At 51.6% G+C, this 14,315-nt stretch overlaps 1 protein-coding gene across 4 annotated transcripts in view; it reads left to right on the top strand.

Moving 5' to 3' along the window:
- The window catches only part of VDR (vitamin D receptor), a 40,357-nt gene that overhangs the window by 8,511 nt on the left and 17,531 nt on the right, over positions 1-14,315 (top strand). For all 4 annotated transcript variants that reach the window (XM_075525582.1, XM_075525584.1, XM_075525585.1 and 1 more), the window contains 2 exons: positions 12,176-12,247; positions 13,780-13,930. In XM_075525582.1, coding sequence (XP_075381697.1) covers positions 12,184-12,247; positions 13,780-13,930 — 215 coding nt within the window. In that variant the 5' untranslated portion in view covers positions 12,176-12,183. The remainder of the gene's footprint in view (positions 1-12,175; positions 12,248-13,779; positions 13,931-14,315) is intronic.

Here is a 14,315-nt window from a genome sequence, read left to right on the forward strand (position 1 = left end):
TCGCCATCCCTGGAGGTATTTAAAGGACGTTTGGATGAGGTACTTAGAGACATGGTGTAGTGGTGGTTTTTGGCAGTGTTAGGTTTATGGTTGGACTTGATGATCTTAAAGGTCTTTTCCAACCTATATGATTCTGTGATTCTGTGAAATAAGGCAGCAGGATAGAAAAATCTTGTCATCGGAGCAGCTCAACAAGCCTAGATAGATGCAAGGGGCTTTAAAAGTTATTTGTCCTCTTTCATGAGAGGGTTTTGCTTGCCACAGGGTAGATCTGTGAGTGTAGCTGGGTGTTTAAGATGTCTTGCAGCAAACATCTAACATAATCTGCTTCCAGCACGGGTCGACCAAAGCTGCCAGGTCTCTACTTCTGGGAATGACCTCAGATGTTGTCCTCTATCTCCTCAAATCTTAGTAAATTAGTTTATTATTTCAAAGGCCACTGTGAGCGGATAGGGCCCTTCCAAGGCTGCCAATCTTTTCCACGTACGTTATGACTTTGTGAATCCCAAGACCTTGAATTCTGGCCTCTTCCTGCAGAGCTGTGGGTTGGTGCCTTGCAAAGAGGAGCTGTTCTTCTGTAGCCTAGTCTTGATATCCGAGTGCCACCGGCGTGGCTTGTCTGGCTTAATGCACTTATTTCAAGTCAGTCTGGGGAATGTCTGTGGCGTCATATCTGACCTGGTTGCGTGGGTTTAACTGTGGCATTGAAAAGGAGCTTGGGTGGCTCTCCCAGCCCTCCCATCTTCTGCTGAGCAGCCTGAAACCAGCCAGGAGTTGCTTCTGCTGAAGCGTGGATGCTCAGCTCCTGGCCCTTGCTCCAAGTCAAGGGATGAAGGTTCAAATTCTCTTCAGCCAAGCTTGAGTTCCTCTCCCAAATCTAGGGCCTGTCTTCAGCAGATCATTATTCCTGTGCAGACTTCTGCAGCATCTCTAGCAAAAAAACCCCCACCCCAATATAGGCTTGATATGATAAATGAAATATTTTCAGTATTAAAGTTGTTGGGGAGTCCCTGGGGGGTTGTTTATTCTTGGTGTGATTTATCTCTCTGGTGGAGAGTGATAGAGCGATTTGCATTCTTAGCAAGAACCTGTTTGCATATATTTCGAAATAAGGGAGAAGCTCTTAAGGAGTGTGGTATTCGCCACATGCAGGGACAGCTCCTTTGTGTTGGCCTTTCCTGAATTTTTAGAATATGAGAGAAAGGATTCCTCGGCTGCTCTTACCGTGGAATTAGCGATTGGGAAACGAAGGCAGAGATGAAGCACGCAAGCAATTTGGAGTGAGAGGAGAGGATGATTGAAATCTAGGAAGGGTTCAGGTGACGCTAAGTGTCACAGGGAAGCATCTGTGGAAATAATTGCTGTTCTGAATTTGTTTGAGCACAATATTCCCTTTGACCCGTTCTTGCTGTGCCCTGCAATTAGCTGGGTGCAAATGTGGTGGTGTTACTTGGAGGCACAACGGTACAGGCAGAGCAACGGTGATATCAGCGTGGAAATCGTGTTGACTAAGCTAAAAGCAGAGTTTCCATTGGAAACATTAGCTTGGAGAAATAACTCTTCTAGATAAGAAGTGAAAATGTGAAAGAAGGAAATGGCTATTACGTGCTACTCCTGTCTGTAGTTAAAATTACAGGCTGAAGGGGTAGGAAAGGCAGAGACATCTGCTGCTGATAATTTGTGAATGGGTTATGGTTACAGCACCTTAATGCCAAATACGCACAGTGCAGCTGGTGTAGATTTAATTTAGAAGCCTGTTCTGCAGTTGGAAATGCTTCGTGCTCATCCAGCTCTGTGATCCCGCCGGATTGCCATCCAGGAGCCCAGGGTGAACAAGTGCCTGATCGGGCGATGCTGCTTCTGCATCCTCTGGCTGAGGACACAGCCCCCTGCACGTGGTGGTCATCACCTTTACATTTCAATAAAACCATAGCGGGCAAAATAAGTGCCAGCTGCGCCGGCTGTGGTGCCGTAGGGAGAGAGGCTGTGCTGGTAAACATGTGTTTGTTCACTGCATCCATCTGAAAAGCCAACAAAGCTCTGCTGCTTATGGCTCGGCAGCAACAGCCCTGCAGTGGCCTTGGCTTGTCATGAGGTGCCTTTGATTTTTTCTTTTCTCTTTTAATTTTTTTTTTTTTGTTGATAGCTTCCCATAGCTAGCTTTATTCTGCAGCTCTTGAATGCCTTAGGACAGTCAAACAGGATGTCCTGCAGTTGAGGATCAGGCTGAGCATGACTTTTTCTCCACTTCCCCAGCCTGTGGTAAGTCATAAAAGACAGCAAACCCCCCCCCCTCTTAGTGAGACTGACTCTTTTCTGTACTTTGTCCCTCTTTTTTTTCCCCTGAGCTAATGAATACTTAGGGCAGGGATGATGCTGGCTGATAGCTGCCCTGCCTTAAGCAGCGTCTCCCGGAGAAGCACGCGGGGAGCTCTCGGCAGCCTCCTCTTGCTGCTCCGTAAGCAGACCTGCCGTAGCTTGGCAGGGACGGGAGATCGGGGCGTCTCGCGAGGAAGCTGGTCGGATGTGCCCGAGGCGCAGCCGGGAGCAGGCTCTTCCCCTGAATCTGGGCAGAGCACCTTGCAGGCTGCTTCCATGAATCAGAGGGGAAGTTGGACGGGGCTGAATCCTTCCTGTGAACCGGCGCTTGTGCACCTATTTTCCTGGTAACTTCAAAGCTGAATGATCCTCTTCCAGCATCTGCTTCAGCCCCTCAATCACAAGAGTGAGGTAAAACCGGGTTTCCATGCTGGTGCCAAACCAGCTGCGGCACAATCAGCATTGCATGATTCGATCTGCAGTGGGAAGGAGCCTGGAGTAACCGCTTGGCTGATGTGCAAGTGTGAACACGCCACACGTGTTTGCTGTGTCTGCAGACCAGTTTTGATAAACGGGAGCATTTAGGGGCGAACATGCACAGACCAAACCCCTCGGCTGCAGCGGCGTTGACCACCTCCACCCCTGTGGTTGTTGCAGTGCCTTTGGGTTTAGCGATGCTGGAAAAAGCTGTAAGGACTGAAATTCAGCACATGAACCAGTCTGTCACCCAGACTGTGTCTTTCCTGGGCTTTCCATCTCGGCGGAGCTGCTCGCTGGGATTGCAGCCCAGCGTAGGCTGCTACTGGGAAGGTTTTAGGCTAACCCAGCTGTGCTGGAGAGCTGGGAAGCGCTTATGTCAAGCCTCACCTCAGCTAAACTGGTGAGGCATTGTGTCTTCGGTTGCTGGGCTAGGTCTGGAAGAAGGTCCGCATGCACTTTCAGAGCCCGCAGTGAAGTGGTGGGGATGGTAAGTTGGGAAAAGCTGGTGTCTTGCAGGTTTTTCTAGCAGAATAAAAGTAAAATGGCTCTGTCCTGTTCTGGGTGCAGTGTAACTGGATTTGGCAGTAATCAAGGGACCATGTTTTAGGTAACGCAGACAGGCAGTTGTACCAGAATTTTAAATTCTGCTTGTAAATACAGCACCATCCTAGCACCTAACCTCTTATCTCAATAATCTAGTTTAACATCTTACAGCTGCCTTTTTTTCCTTAAACAAATCGTAAACACAGGCAGCAGCTTCAGAGTGAAAGAAAACCAAGACGGCTTCCATTGCGCGGATCCAATGCATGTTGTTTTTGTCATCCTACCCAAGCTTTCTGGCCTGTGAGGCGTGGGTTCGGTGACCGCTGTTGCTTCTTGTTCATGACTAACATCCTCCCGTGGCACTGCTCAGGAAATGAGGCACTCTGCAGCTTGCTCACTGCAGGCACAGTGGTCTCCCTGCTCCAGAAGATGCCTAGCTATTTGGGTTTTTTGGGTTGTTTTTTTTTTTTTTTAGATCGCCGTTCAAGCCCTAATGCATTGGGAAAGGGGTTTTTGCTCTTTGCGGCTTGCGGACTCGGAGGCATGGTCCCAGGCGGTGCCGCTTGCTTCGATGAAAGCCTGCGGAGTAAACGCGGCGTCTGCAGGCGGGGAATCCTTGCCGGGAGGAGAGGCATCCCTTGCAAAGCACGTGCCTGCATGGTTAGCTCTTTTTTTTTTTTTTTTTTTTTTTTTTTTCCCCCCCCCAGTATGTGCAGATCGGGCAGGGAGGTGGTTTGTGGTGGTGCCCTCTCTCATTCGATGCGCAAGAGATGTCAATCGAATGATTAAATACGACTTGTTTGAAGTACCAGCTCCTAGGAGCATCAAGTGAACAAGGAATATCGCTGTGTTTGCGACAGAGAGGATAAGAGGATCTGTGGAGCTTGAACACCATGGCTGGCCTCATCCAACACGTGGGACCCCCCTCTCTTCCATGTCTGAACTTGGCTTTGCGAGGGCTGGGAGCTCAGAAGCCACCGGACTTGGGTTTTTTTTTTTTCCCCCCCCTCTGCTCCCTGCTCTCGTGTCCCTGGGGTGTGCTGCCGTGGCACGGGTACACTTGATCTGCCCTGCTGTTTGCTCTATCAGTTGGCAAACTTTCACCTTTCCCTCTCCTTATTTTCCTGGTTTTATCTCTGGAACAGCTAGAGCTGCTACAAATCACCTGTCCTCCTCCAAAACAGGGGGAAAAGCTTCTATTTAAGAAGCATCTCTTGGGGATGGGGCCGGCAGCCCCCGTGGTTTGGGTGCTGAATGGGGGAGAGGGTAGGGAGGGCTCAGACAAGGCTGGGAGAGGCGTCTCCTGCTTTCCTGTTTCACCTGAAAGTGGCTGTGATTTCCCACAACGGGGGAAATAGAATTGTTTAGCCCATTCCTGGAAACCAGCCCTGGTCTGGCTGGACAGAGCCCTGCTACAGGCGAAGGGGAAGGGGTGCCAGCTGCCCCAAATCCCCTGGTGCTGCTGGACCTTGACTCTGGGGTCACCAGTGCTCCCCAGTTTGGGCCTGTTCAGACCTGCAAAGGGAAAAGAGCCATTGCTGTTCCTGCACCGGCTCAAACTGGAGGAGGCGGTGGAGTTGGGAATGGCCGGTCTGTAGGAATGGTGGGGTTTTTTTGGGGGTCTGATTGAGTAGTTTTGGCTCTTTGTCCCAGAAAATGAAAATTCCTGCCGCTGCAGTTGATGTAGCTGATGGATGTGTATCCTTTAAGCGTGATGCTTTCAGGGCTGCTTTGCGTGATGTCGGGTTGTGAATCGTTGCTCGATGCTTTCTTTGAAACTCAAGCCTGTGAGAGTAATACTTTGCTGAAACTGTTCTCCTATCTAAAAGCTTGTTTTGATTAGTTTTACCCTAGAAATGTTTTGGGGCTCTGAATCTCTAAATGAATCCGTCACAGATGCGGAACGTTAACACGCAGCAGCTCCTTTACTCCATGTGATGTTACAAGCAATTTAGGGCCTTGCTTGTTCATGAGTAGTGATCATGGGCATTAGGAGCTGGTTTAATTTAGAGAGGGGGTTTCGAACAAGGAGGAAGAGCCCCAGATCAGGAGGTCTCTACTGAAAAGACTGCTCAGGAAGCCCAAAAGTCTGATGGAGCCCGTGGCAGCCCGTGACTCAATGCCGGAGGATGCTCCACCCTTCCCGGTGTGTGTTTCTTTCCAGTTCCCATGCTGCGGTGCTCCCAGGTCCTTCACCAGCATCGAAACTTGTTGCGTTTCAAGCTGGCTCTTGCCTCTTCTGCTGTGTTTGCTCCTGGGGCAGGGACGGGGGGTCTGTGGGCGCTCCTGTGATGCTGCAACTGAGCGCTCCTCTCTGTTATTGCTCTTATCGGTGGCCACTGGCCTCTGCTCTGGGTGGGGTGTGCCAGGCTTGCTCATCCTGGTTGGCAGGCAGTCTTGAGACCTGGCTCCGTGTCTGCGAACTCTTGCATCAAGTTGGTCCAGAGAGGATGCGTGCTCGGATGAGGCTCATCGGTTGGGAACGAGGGCAGAGCCTGAGCCAGGCCAGTGCCAAACAGCCCCTTCCCGTCTTCCCACAGCCAGCCCAGATGGCATCAATAGGTACCGGCCTGTGCCAAAAAGTCACAATACAGGCAAGATGCAAAAAGGGAAGCTCTGCCAGCCCGTGTCAAAGTTGCGGCCGCGTGAAAAGGTGCTTTCGTGTATTTGTTGAAGGAGAGTTTGAGAAAGGACGCATTGCTCACATAAAAATGCCGTATTAAAGCAATCCAGCTGCCACTAATGCAGTGCCAGTGGGGTCTGCCTTGGCTCGCAGATCCAGATGGGTTGCTGCAGCGAGTGCCCTGTCTAATTTTTGTGGCTTAAATGACAAAGCGTTGTGCCAGCGAGGAGTCAGGTTGGAGGTATTTTTGATGCAGTGCCCGAGCCGTAATCTGGAAATCTGTTTACTTCATTCCTTCCAGTCAGGGGAATGGCACTTTGAAATATTTTCTGCTTTTACATGCACATGTAAGGATTTGTTGCCGAATTGCAGTGTGAGATCCTATAAAGATCCTTGGCTAATGTGGTAGAAGAGCTTGTAAATGGCTGGGTGGTTTTTTTTCTTCTGCCTCTGCGTGCTAACGAAGCTGCTGAGGGTTTGCACCGTGCTGCTTGGCTCTGGCCAGCCCTTCTCCCTGCCGTACACCGGCTCCCTTGGCCCCTTTCCTAGCTTGTTGAACAAGCTTCTCCTGTGCCACCCATCCAGGGTTGATGCAATTTGTGCCCGGACTCCAGGCCCCAGCTCCTGTCTCGCAGCAGGTGAGAGGAAGCACGTCCGCCATCCTTACAACTGCCTGGCACGCGTGTTTGCTCGAGGACTCATCGCTTTGGATGCGGGAGGCTGGATGTGTTTTGCAGCCCACCCAGAGGGTTGCATGCCCTGCAGCTCCTGCGTAGGCTCTCCCGGTGCTGTTCCGGCACCTTTGGAGAGCGATCATCCTTCACAAAAGAGTCGGGAAGGGTAGTACCGTTGCGTTGATGACCCTGGAAACCCAAACCTGGGTATCTGGGGACTGGTCTGTGCATCCCCTCTCCTCCTTTCTGGTTTCCCAGACTCTGGATGCAACGGCGAAGATGCCCTGCGATGCAGGGTCACAGTGTGGCCCCAGTGGGCTGGTGAGAGCCCCGCTGGGCTGAGAGCAGACCTGGTCTTGCTCTGTCAACGCTTTTTTTGGGTTTTTTTTTAGCTTTGCTGCCGGGGATGTGGCTGCTCGGATGTCTGCTCCTAACAGCATTACTGGGGAGCGCCGGTGGCCGTAATTGAGTTCAGCGTGTCCCCAGGCTTGCTCACTCCCATACCGCAAAGTGTTTAGGGAGCCTGTAAGTGCCCGATTCCTCACAAGGAATGAGATTCGCAGCCTGTTCCTTAGAGAGGGATTTTCTTAAGTCTCTCTGACCTTCTCGAAACTCATACTTGCAGCTCCTTTGGTTGTCACACAGCTGGACCCTCCTCTGAATGCCTCATTGCAGTGACATGTTGTTTGCAGACTGGGAGTGTCTGGACTCTCTGGGGTAGGAATTGTCACGCTTACGTGTTGCCTGGCATGGAGGAGCCTCCAGCCTTGGTCTGGGGGCGTTAGCAGAGGCTCCAGGAGGGTTTTTAAATCTAATCAATTTAATGGAGGAAGGGGTGGCATGAGCTGACTTGCATCAGCTAATAAATAGCTGCCAGTCTCATGACACTGCCTTGCCCAGCTCCCAGGAGGTTGCAGCCACTTTGGGTCTTGCAAAAAAAAAAAAAAAAATGTTCTTCCAACCTAGAAATGGAGGTTAGCGGTGGCAAGAGGGATCCAACCATGCGGCAGCACAGGGAGCTTCACCTGCTACATCCATCCACGTGCAACGCGTAGAGCCACCATCCATGCATGGGCTGGTGCTGGGCTCGTGCGGGAACAGTGCTTCATCTTCCCGGGAGGCTGACAATCCGCTGTCTAATAAATCTCATGGAAAGCAGCGAAATAACAGGGCTCCCCGGAGCTACAGAAGGAAATTATTTAATTGTCTTTTTTTTAATAGAGAAAAGGGTTGCTCGCATGCTGCAACTAGATGTTATGAATAGGCTGATTTGTACTGGAAAAAGCTTCTTAAAATGCAAGTGCGTTGCCAGAGGCTCTGCAGAGGCTCCATGGAGCATTGTTTTGTTTTGACATGTCAACAGTGGTGTTAATTGAGTGTGAGCCAGGAAAATAGTAAAACCTCCATGTAAATGAATGGGTCTTTCCAAGACTTAGAGTCTTCAGTAGCAAATCAGAGTGGTGCCAGGGGTGAGGATTTACTTAGACTTCAGAAACCAGCCTGTTCCTCTCGGACCACGTGCGTAAAGATTTTTTTTGTTTTGCTTGGCAAATAAATTTAACCAAAAAATGCATTTTGATGGAGCAACGAAGATACTGAGAACGTGACAAATACTTTTACAGTATTGTAACAGTTTATTTTCTGCATCCTGAAAATGTTTAATGATGTTAGTCTCAAAACTCCAAAGACTTCAAAGCCTCTTTAATGAAATGTCACTCTTGTTTTCTGGGAATGTTCAGCTGTTCCTTAACTGGCTTGGTTTCTCCCCCAAATCTCAGCAAAGTCTGAACTTCCTGGGGAGCAGTTGGCTGAATACAAACCCATATCTTTGCATCCTTGGCCAGGCAAAGCCCTGGGTCCTGCTTTTAGGTATTTCTTACACTGGGCATTCATGTTAAAATGTATTTCTGGCTTTGCTTATCAGGAAAAAGTGTGTGGCCCAGCTGACATCTGAGCAGCAGCCCCACAACCGGTCTCCCACACCGGGTATTCTGCATTGGCCTCTAGCACTGGTTTCTGGCTCTGGTTTTGTCTTAGCTGGTGTGTTATCCCCAGCTCTGGCTATTGCCGTGGCCAGTAACGGTCTGTTGGAAGGAGGCATTTTGGTGCCGTGATGGTGGGAGGGAAACCTGCTGCTGTGCAGACACCGAATGCGAGTGACTAAGACTTTCAGCAGGAGCAATTGTCCTCCGAAGCCTTTTCCCTTCTGCCAAGTCCTGATGAGCTGTGAGCGTGAGTTTTGCAAGTTGGCGAGGAAAAAAAGGAAAGTGATAAAGCATGAGAAAACGCTTCAGCAAAATGCTTCCTACCAGCCTACGAGCGGTTACTGAGGGTACTTAGAATTAAATGCAGATTTAAAAGCCGAGGATCCTCCTTTGGGCTTAGCGTAAAGGAGGAAGAAGAGCAGACGCTGTGCCCGTTTCCCTGTATGAGCAGGTAACTTTCCATGCTCTCATTTCTTCCCCAGGAGCCCAGATGTCCCTCCCGCACCCCACACTGGAGGTCCCAGTGCTCACGCAGCCGCGCCGCGGTCACCGGGCTGTGGCTTCGGTGGCCGTTACGCTAATTTTCAGGATGACTTGCCCAGTTTCCCTTAAGCCGGCTTATGTTTGGGGAATGGCAAACCCTTCCAGAGGATGTTCTCCCCCTTGTACGGTTGTTTGGCTTCTAACATATGTGTTTTAGCTTCCCGGCTGTGTGCTGCTTTCCCTGAGCCCAGCTGTTGAACTGCTGCTCACGCGGGGCTCTCGGCCAGCAGCGTGCGGTTCCGTCCACGCTTCACCATCAGCCACCTGCTTTGGGAAGCTGCCGCCTACCCCCGGTCCCCATCTGCGAGGCTCCGGTTAGTCAGACGGGGCTGGAGGCCAAAGCTGGAGACGTTTCCTGCTTGGGATTAATGACTCTTCCAGTTGCAGCGATGGAGGCCGTGCGTGTGCAAGGGCTGCGTCGCTGGTCCGTCGGCACGCTGGTCGTAGATGGGCCAGCTGCGTCGCCGGCTGTGCCAGGGGGATGTACCGAGGGGGAGGCATGGCACCGCCTCGGGCTAGGTCTTTCTGGCACCAGTAGCCAGCAGAAGTGAGTCACCCCGCTGGGTAAAGCAAAGAGGGATGCGCAGGGGGAGCCAGCTCTTGCCTCTGCCTTGCCGCATCCTCCTGGCTTCCCAGGTACGAGGGATCTATCGCAACCCTGGCCCAAATAAGTTGCTGGCGGGGGCGGGGGGGGGGCTGGAGCTGAGCTACCAGCTGCAGCCCTTTGCACACAGCAGTCAGCTGGCTTCTTTGTGCTGTTCTTCCTTCTCAGCATCTCCTGCAGGTGAGCTTTTCCCATGTCTTTAAACCTCGACCGTGGTGGCTCCTGTGCTGCTTCCTCATCTGGCAGCATCCCAGCGGAGGGCTCCAGTTGCTAATTACGATCACGCAAGCCTTCCCTGCCAGCGTCTTGCGGCTGGTTTGAGCTTCGCTGCTGTGACAGCTCTGTACAAACCCAAAAAAAGGATCATCTGAAAGTTGACGTTTCCTGACCTATGCGTGGATTTGGTGCCTTGGGAATGACATGATGGGGAAACCTTGGATTTAGCGAAGCACGGCTGCTCAGAGCCAACCCTGGGGCTTTGCTGGGGTGACGACTGGGTTGCTGCAACTTTGCTATAACCAGCTACAAAACTGGTTTAACCTTTCTGGTGTCTGCTTGAAAGAGGTCAGTGCTTCTAACACAATTATTTTTTTTGCTTCTTCCACGAGGTGAAGGCTAAATGTCAGGTTTGATGAATGAGCGACCTTTCATGGGGGTGGAGGGAAACTCCTGTGTGCGTTCCACCCCGCGCACCAGTGTCACTTCCATTAATGGGGCTGAGTAACGTTTTCCAAGAAGTCAGAGACAGTAGGTTGAAGCAGCGCTGTCATCCGTGTGGGAATTGCATCTGGCACAGACTTACTGCTCTCTCATGGACATTGGTGAGCAAATCACCTCTTGCTTTTTTACTCGAGAGCTGGAGAAAGCAAGGGGCATGACGAGGGTGGGGGGAGACCCTTCCTAGGTTGACTGGTTGCCATCGGCACCTGCTTTCCTCATCCTGCCTCGTGATGCTGGAGGTGTCGGAGTCCCCATGCATGGTCCTGGGAAGGTGTGGTAGAGCAGGGAGCAACACAAAGCGCTGGAGAAGTATTAAATGGTGCATCAGGATGTCTGTCTGGCAGAGAGAAGGTTTGCTGAGGTCTCCACAAAGGTCTTCACCCAAAAGCAGCCCTGCTGCTCGCTGGAGAGAGATGCCCTGCGTGACCAACGGAGCAGCTTCCAGTTTGGGTGCTCAGCGGGTGTTTTGCCATGGCCCTGTCAGCACTCCTGGAATCCAGCCCTTCAGGAAGGAGAGCCTTCTTGGGGCTGTCTGCGCCCTACTTCCCACCGTGGGCCTTGAAACCTGGTGGGATGGAGGCGGATGCTTGGCAGGGTGCTTGGCAGCTGGTCTGAGCAGGTTTCTGCCAAGCACGGGTGAGTCTCGGGCTCATCCCGGATCCAGAAGCCCCGCTGTGCGCTCCTTTCCCAGGAGGAGATGCCCAAGTGCTGCTCTTGGCCGTTCACTTCTGAGATGACCCTTGGTGGTTGCTGCAGCGTGGTTCTGCAGCATGGCACTCGGGGGGGAACAAACCCTCTGGCTGGAGGCATGTTTTGTGAGCTGACCAGCCGTGGGACGTGGTTTGCATCCACAGCTCTCTGTCCTTTGGCCCTAGAGTGTGGCACCTTCGTTCTTTAGGGCCGTGAATTTGTGTTGAACGGTGGAGTGACCCATGAGGACAAGCCAACCCCTCAGGCTGTTGGCTCCAGGTTAGCCAGGCCTCGAGGAGAAGCCCAAGGAAGGCACAGCACCTTAATAAAACCTTTCCATAGCTCTGTCCCAACACCATGTTAGCCTGGTGCCAGGGTGGTGCTTCCCATCCATGAGCAGAGCTGCTGAAAGAACCAAATAACACGAGAAGGGAGGAAAAGGCTGCAGTGATCCCGCTGTGGGCATGCATGCTCTGTTGAACGAGGACCCGTGTTTATAGCAGCCATTCAGCTCTGCTTGATACCATCCCACGCAAGCCGGTGGGTCTCATGCTGCTGCTGCACGCTTGACAGGCTGAATTGTGAAATTTAAACTTATAGGAAAATATTACTGAGGTTAAAGGAACGAGTTGAGCACCTCTCGCCGTCCTCTTTCCTTCCTGTGCTCTTGCTCTCGCCGAGGGTGGCTGCCGTGTTCACCGGTGCGTTCCTCCAGCTCCCTTAGCAACCTGCCAGCGCGCGGAGGGTGGCCGGGGCGTTGCGATATCTCCTCCCTGATCTGCGGTGAGGAGGTGGTGTGGGAACCAGACAAGTGGTACCCGAGCCGGCAGGCTATTTCGAGATCACCCCACCCTGGGCACGGTGCTCGTGTCTCGCCAAGGGGCTGGAGCGAGCTGTGACCGGGGAGTGGAGTCAGACGCTCTCCTTTGACTCACTGACCTCGATAAGTTTTGAGCTGTCTCAGACTGTGTCCCGTCTGTCTTTTTAATTGCAGGTGGCTCCATGTCCCGGCTCCGGAGCTCCTGGGAAATGCACCAGCAGAGCGTGGCGTACCTTCCAGATACAGGTAAACGATGACCCTCCTCCGCGCAGAGGACGTTCTCCTTGGGATTGTGTCTGTCTTTTCCTGGGAGCTTTCTCCAAGCAGCGTAGATGATTAGGACTCCTATCTAAAGGTGCTAGGGACCGTTGGCTCTGCTGTTTCAGGTGAGGTACAGGTGAAACCAAGATCGGAGAAAACTCCCAGCTCCTGGAGTTGCTTTAGGAGCTGTCTAGGATATCACTTGCCGGCCGTAGGGCCTTTGGGCTTTGTGTGCAAGCTCTGCAGAGGTGCTCTCCCCTGGTGAGGGATCGAGAGGAGACCAGGCTTTACTGGGATCAAACAATAGCAGTCTGGTAGACTTACAGTGAGACTTAAATTGTAGGGTTGTCCTCTTGCTTTTTTTCTGAACTCGCTTTTGCTCCAGACTCACTGTCTGGAGTTATTGAGGGACTGGTAAAGAGTATTTTATACAGGACAATTCCAGCACTGGCTAAAAGCCTTTTGCAAGCAGACTGGACGCGGCTAGGCAGCAGTCCTCTTGAGAAAGCATTTAGCCATACTTAAAACAAAACAAAAATTGTTTGAAGCTCTTGAGTCAACTTAAAATTTCTCATCCTGAGATGCGCAGAAGGGGTACTTCTGTCCCGTGTATGGGGAGACCGAGGCCCAGGAGCTGCTGAGAACTCGCCGGGTGAGCCGAGCTGAGCTGCAAACCCAGCCTGTCCTAGCAAACTCCTGGATGGTGCCATCTGAAACCGCAGCCTCGGTGTGGTCTTTACCAAGATTTGGCACCATGAAAACTTCTAACCTTTATTTTCCCAGTGCTTTTAGATACTCAGCCTTTCTAATAGGAGACAGACTTCTACCAGTGGATATTGTAAGCCAGGCAAAGTCTATTAAAAGCTCCACTTCAATATTCATTTCAGCGATCTGCGTTAGGAGCACTATTTCTTCCCTCCCTTGTTTACGTCCCTGTTGAGCATTTTTTTTTTTTTTAAACGCTGTTCATTTGACTTGCGTTTGGGATTTTTCTCACTTACGGGAGCTGGTGTGAGTGTGCTGGTGCCGCTTCCTGTCTGTGCACAAGGGAAATTCTGCGCCAGCGTACGGGCGGCGTGACCTCTTTCCCTGTGGTTTTTGCAGCATCGATCTGGGTGAATTCTGGTCCCTTGAAGGCTTTCTGAAAACAAATGCAAAGGAGTCGGGGGGGGGGGGAAGAAGCGGTCTGGGTTTGGGGTGGGCTATAGGAGTTCTCTCGCTGATGCACAGCAAACTACTATAAGCATGCTCTGCGGTGCGTTTAAGGCTGGGGGTATGGGAAGGGGGGATAAGTCCTGGTTTTACTGGGTAGATAAGTAAATGCGTATGCATACTAAAAACTAGCTAGAACCTGCTTTTTGGTGGCGTTAGTGCACGAAGCCAGAGGGAACATGGAAGCTTTTCTTGCCAGATTGTGTTGAAGCCGAGGAAAAAATCCTTTATTTGCAGCTAATCTGCTTTTTGTATAGCTGTGACAGCTTTATAAAATAAATACCTGGCTTTCTCTGCTCTCCCAGACATGGAGACCATGGCTGCTAGCACATCGCTTCCCGACCCAGCCGGCGAGTTTGACAGGAACGTGCCCCGAATCTGCGGCGTCTGCGGGGACAGAGCCACTGGCTTTCACTTCAATGCCATGACCTGCGAAGGCTGCAAGGGCTTCTTCAGGTGAGTGAGAGTCTTTGGGGAGGAGGAATCTTACTCCGTAACCAGCAAGCCTTGAGGAGCAGGCGATCGGATCCTCAGGGTGCTGCTTCGGCTGCTGTTCTGGTTACCTGTATCCCTCCAAAGCTGGGCTGCAGAGAGCCTTGCCAGACCTGTGCCTGCCTTGCAGACAGCTGACGTGCCTGCAAAATCTTGATAATGGAGAAATCACAAACTGTTTCCCTTCTTGTGGCTTACTGTGGAACCCCACTGCTGGGAAATAGGTTGTTTTTCCCTTAGCCAGAGATTTCTGTCTGACTGGAAGCCTTGCAGACCTCCACGTGCTGTATAGGCAGGAGTGCAAGAGCCTCTAGGACACTATGGATGGCACCTGGGGAAAAATACCCCC

Source organism: Mycteria americana, chromosome 26 (genome assembly GCF_035582795.1).
Source record: "Mycteria americana isolate JAX WOST 10 ecotype Jacksonville Zoo and Gardens chromosome 26, USCA_MyAme_1.0, whole genome shotgun sequence".
NCBI lineage: Eukaryota > Metazoa > Chordata > Aves > Ciconiiformes > Ciconiidae > Mycteria > Mycteria americana.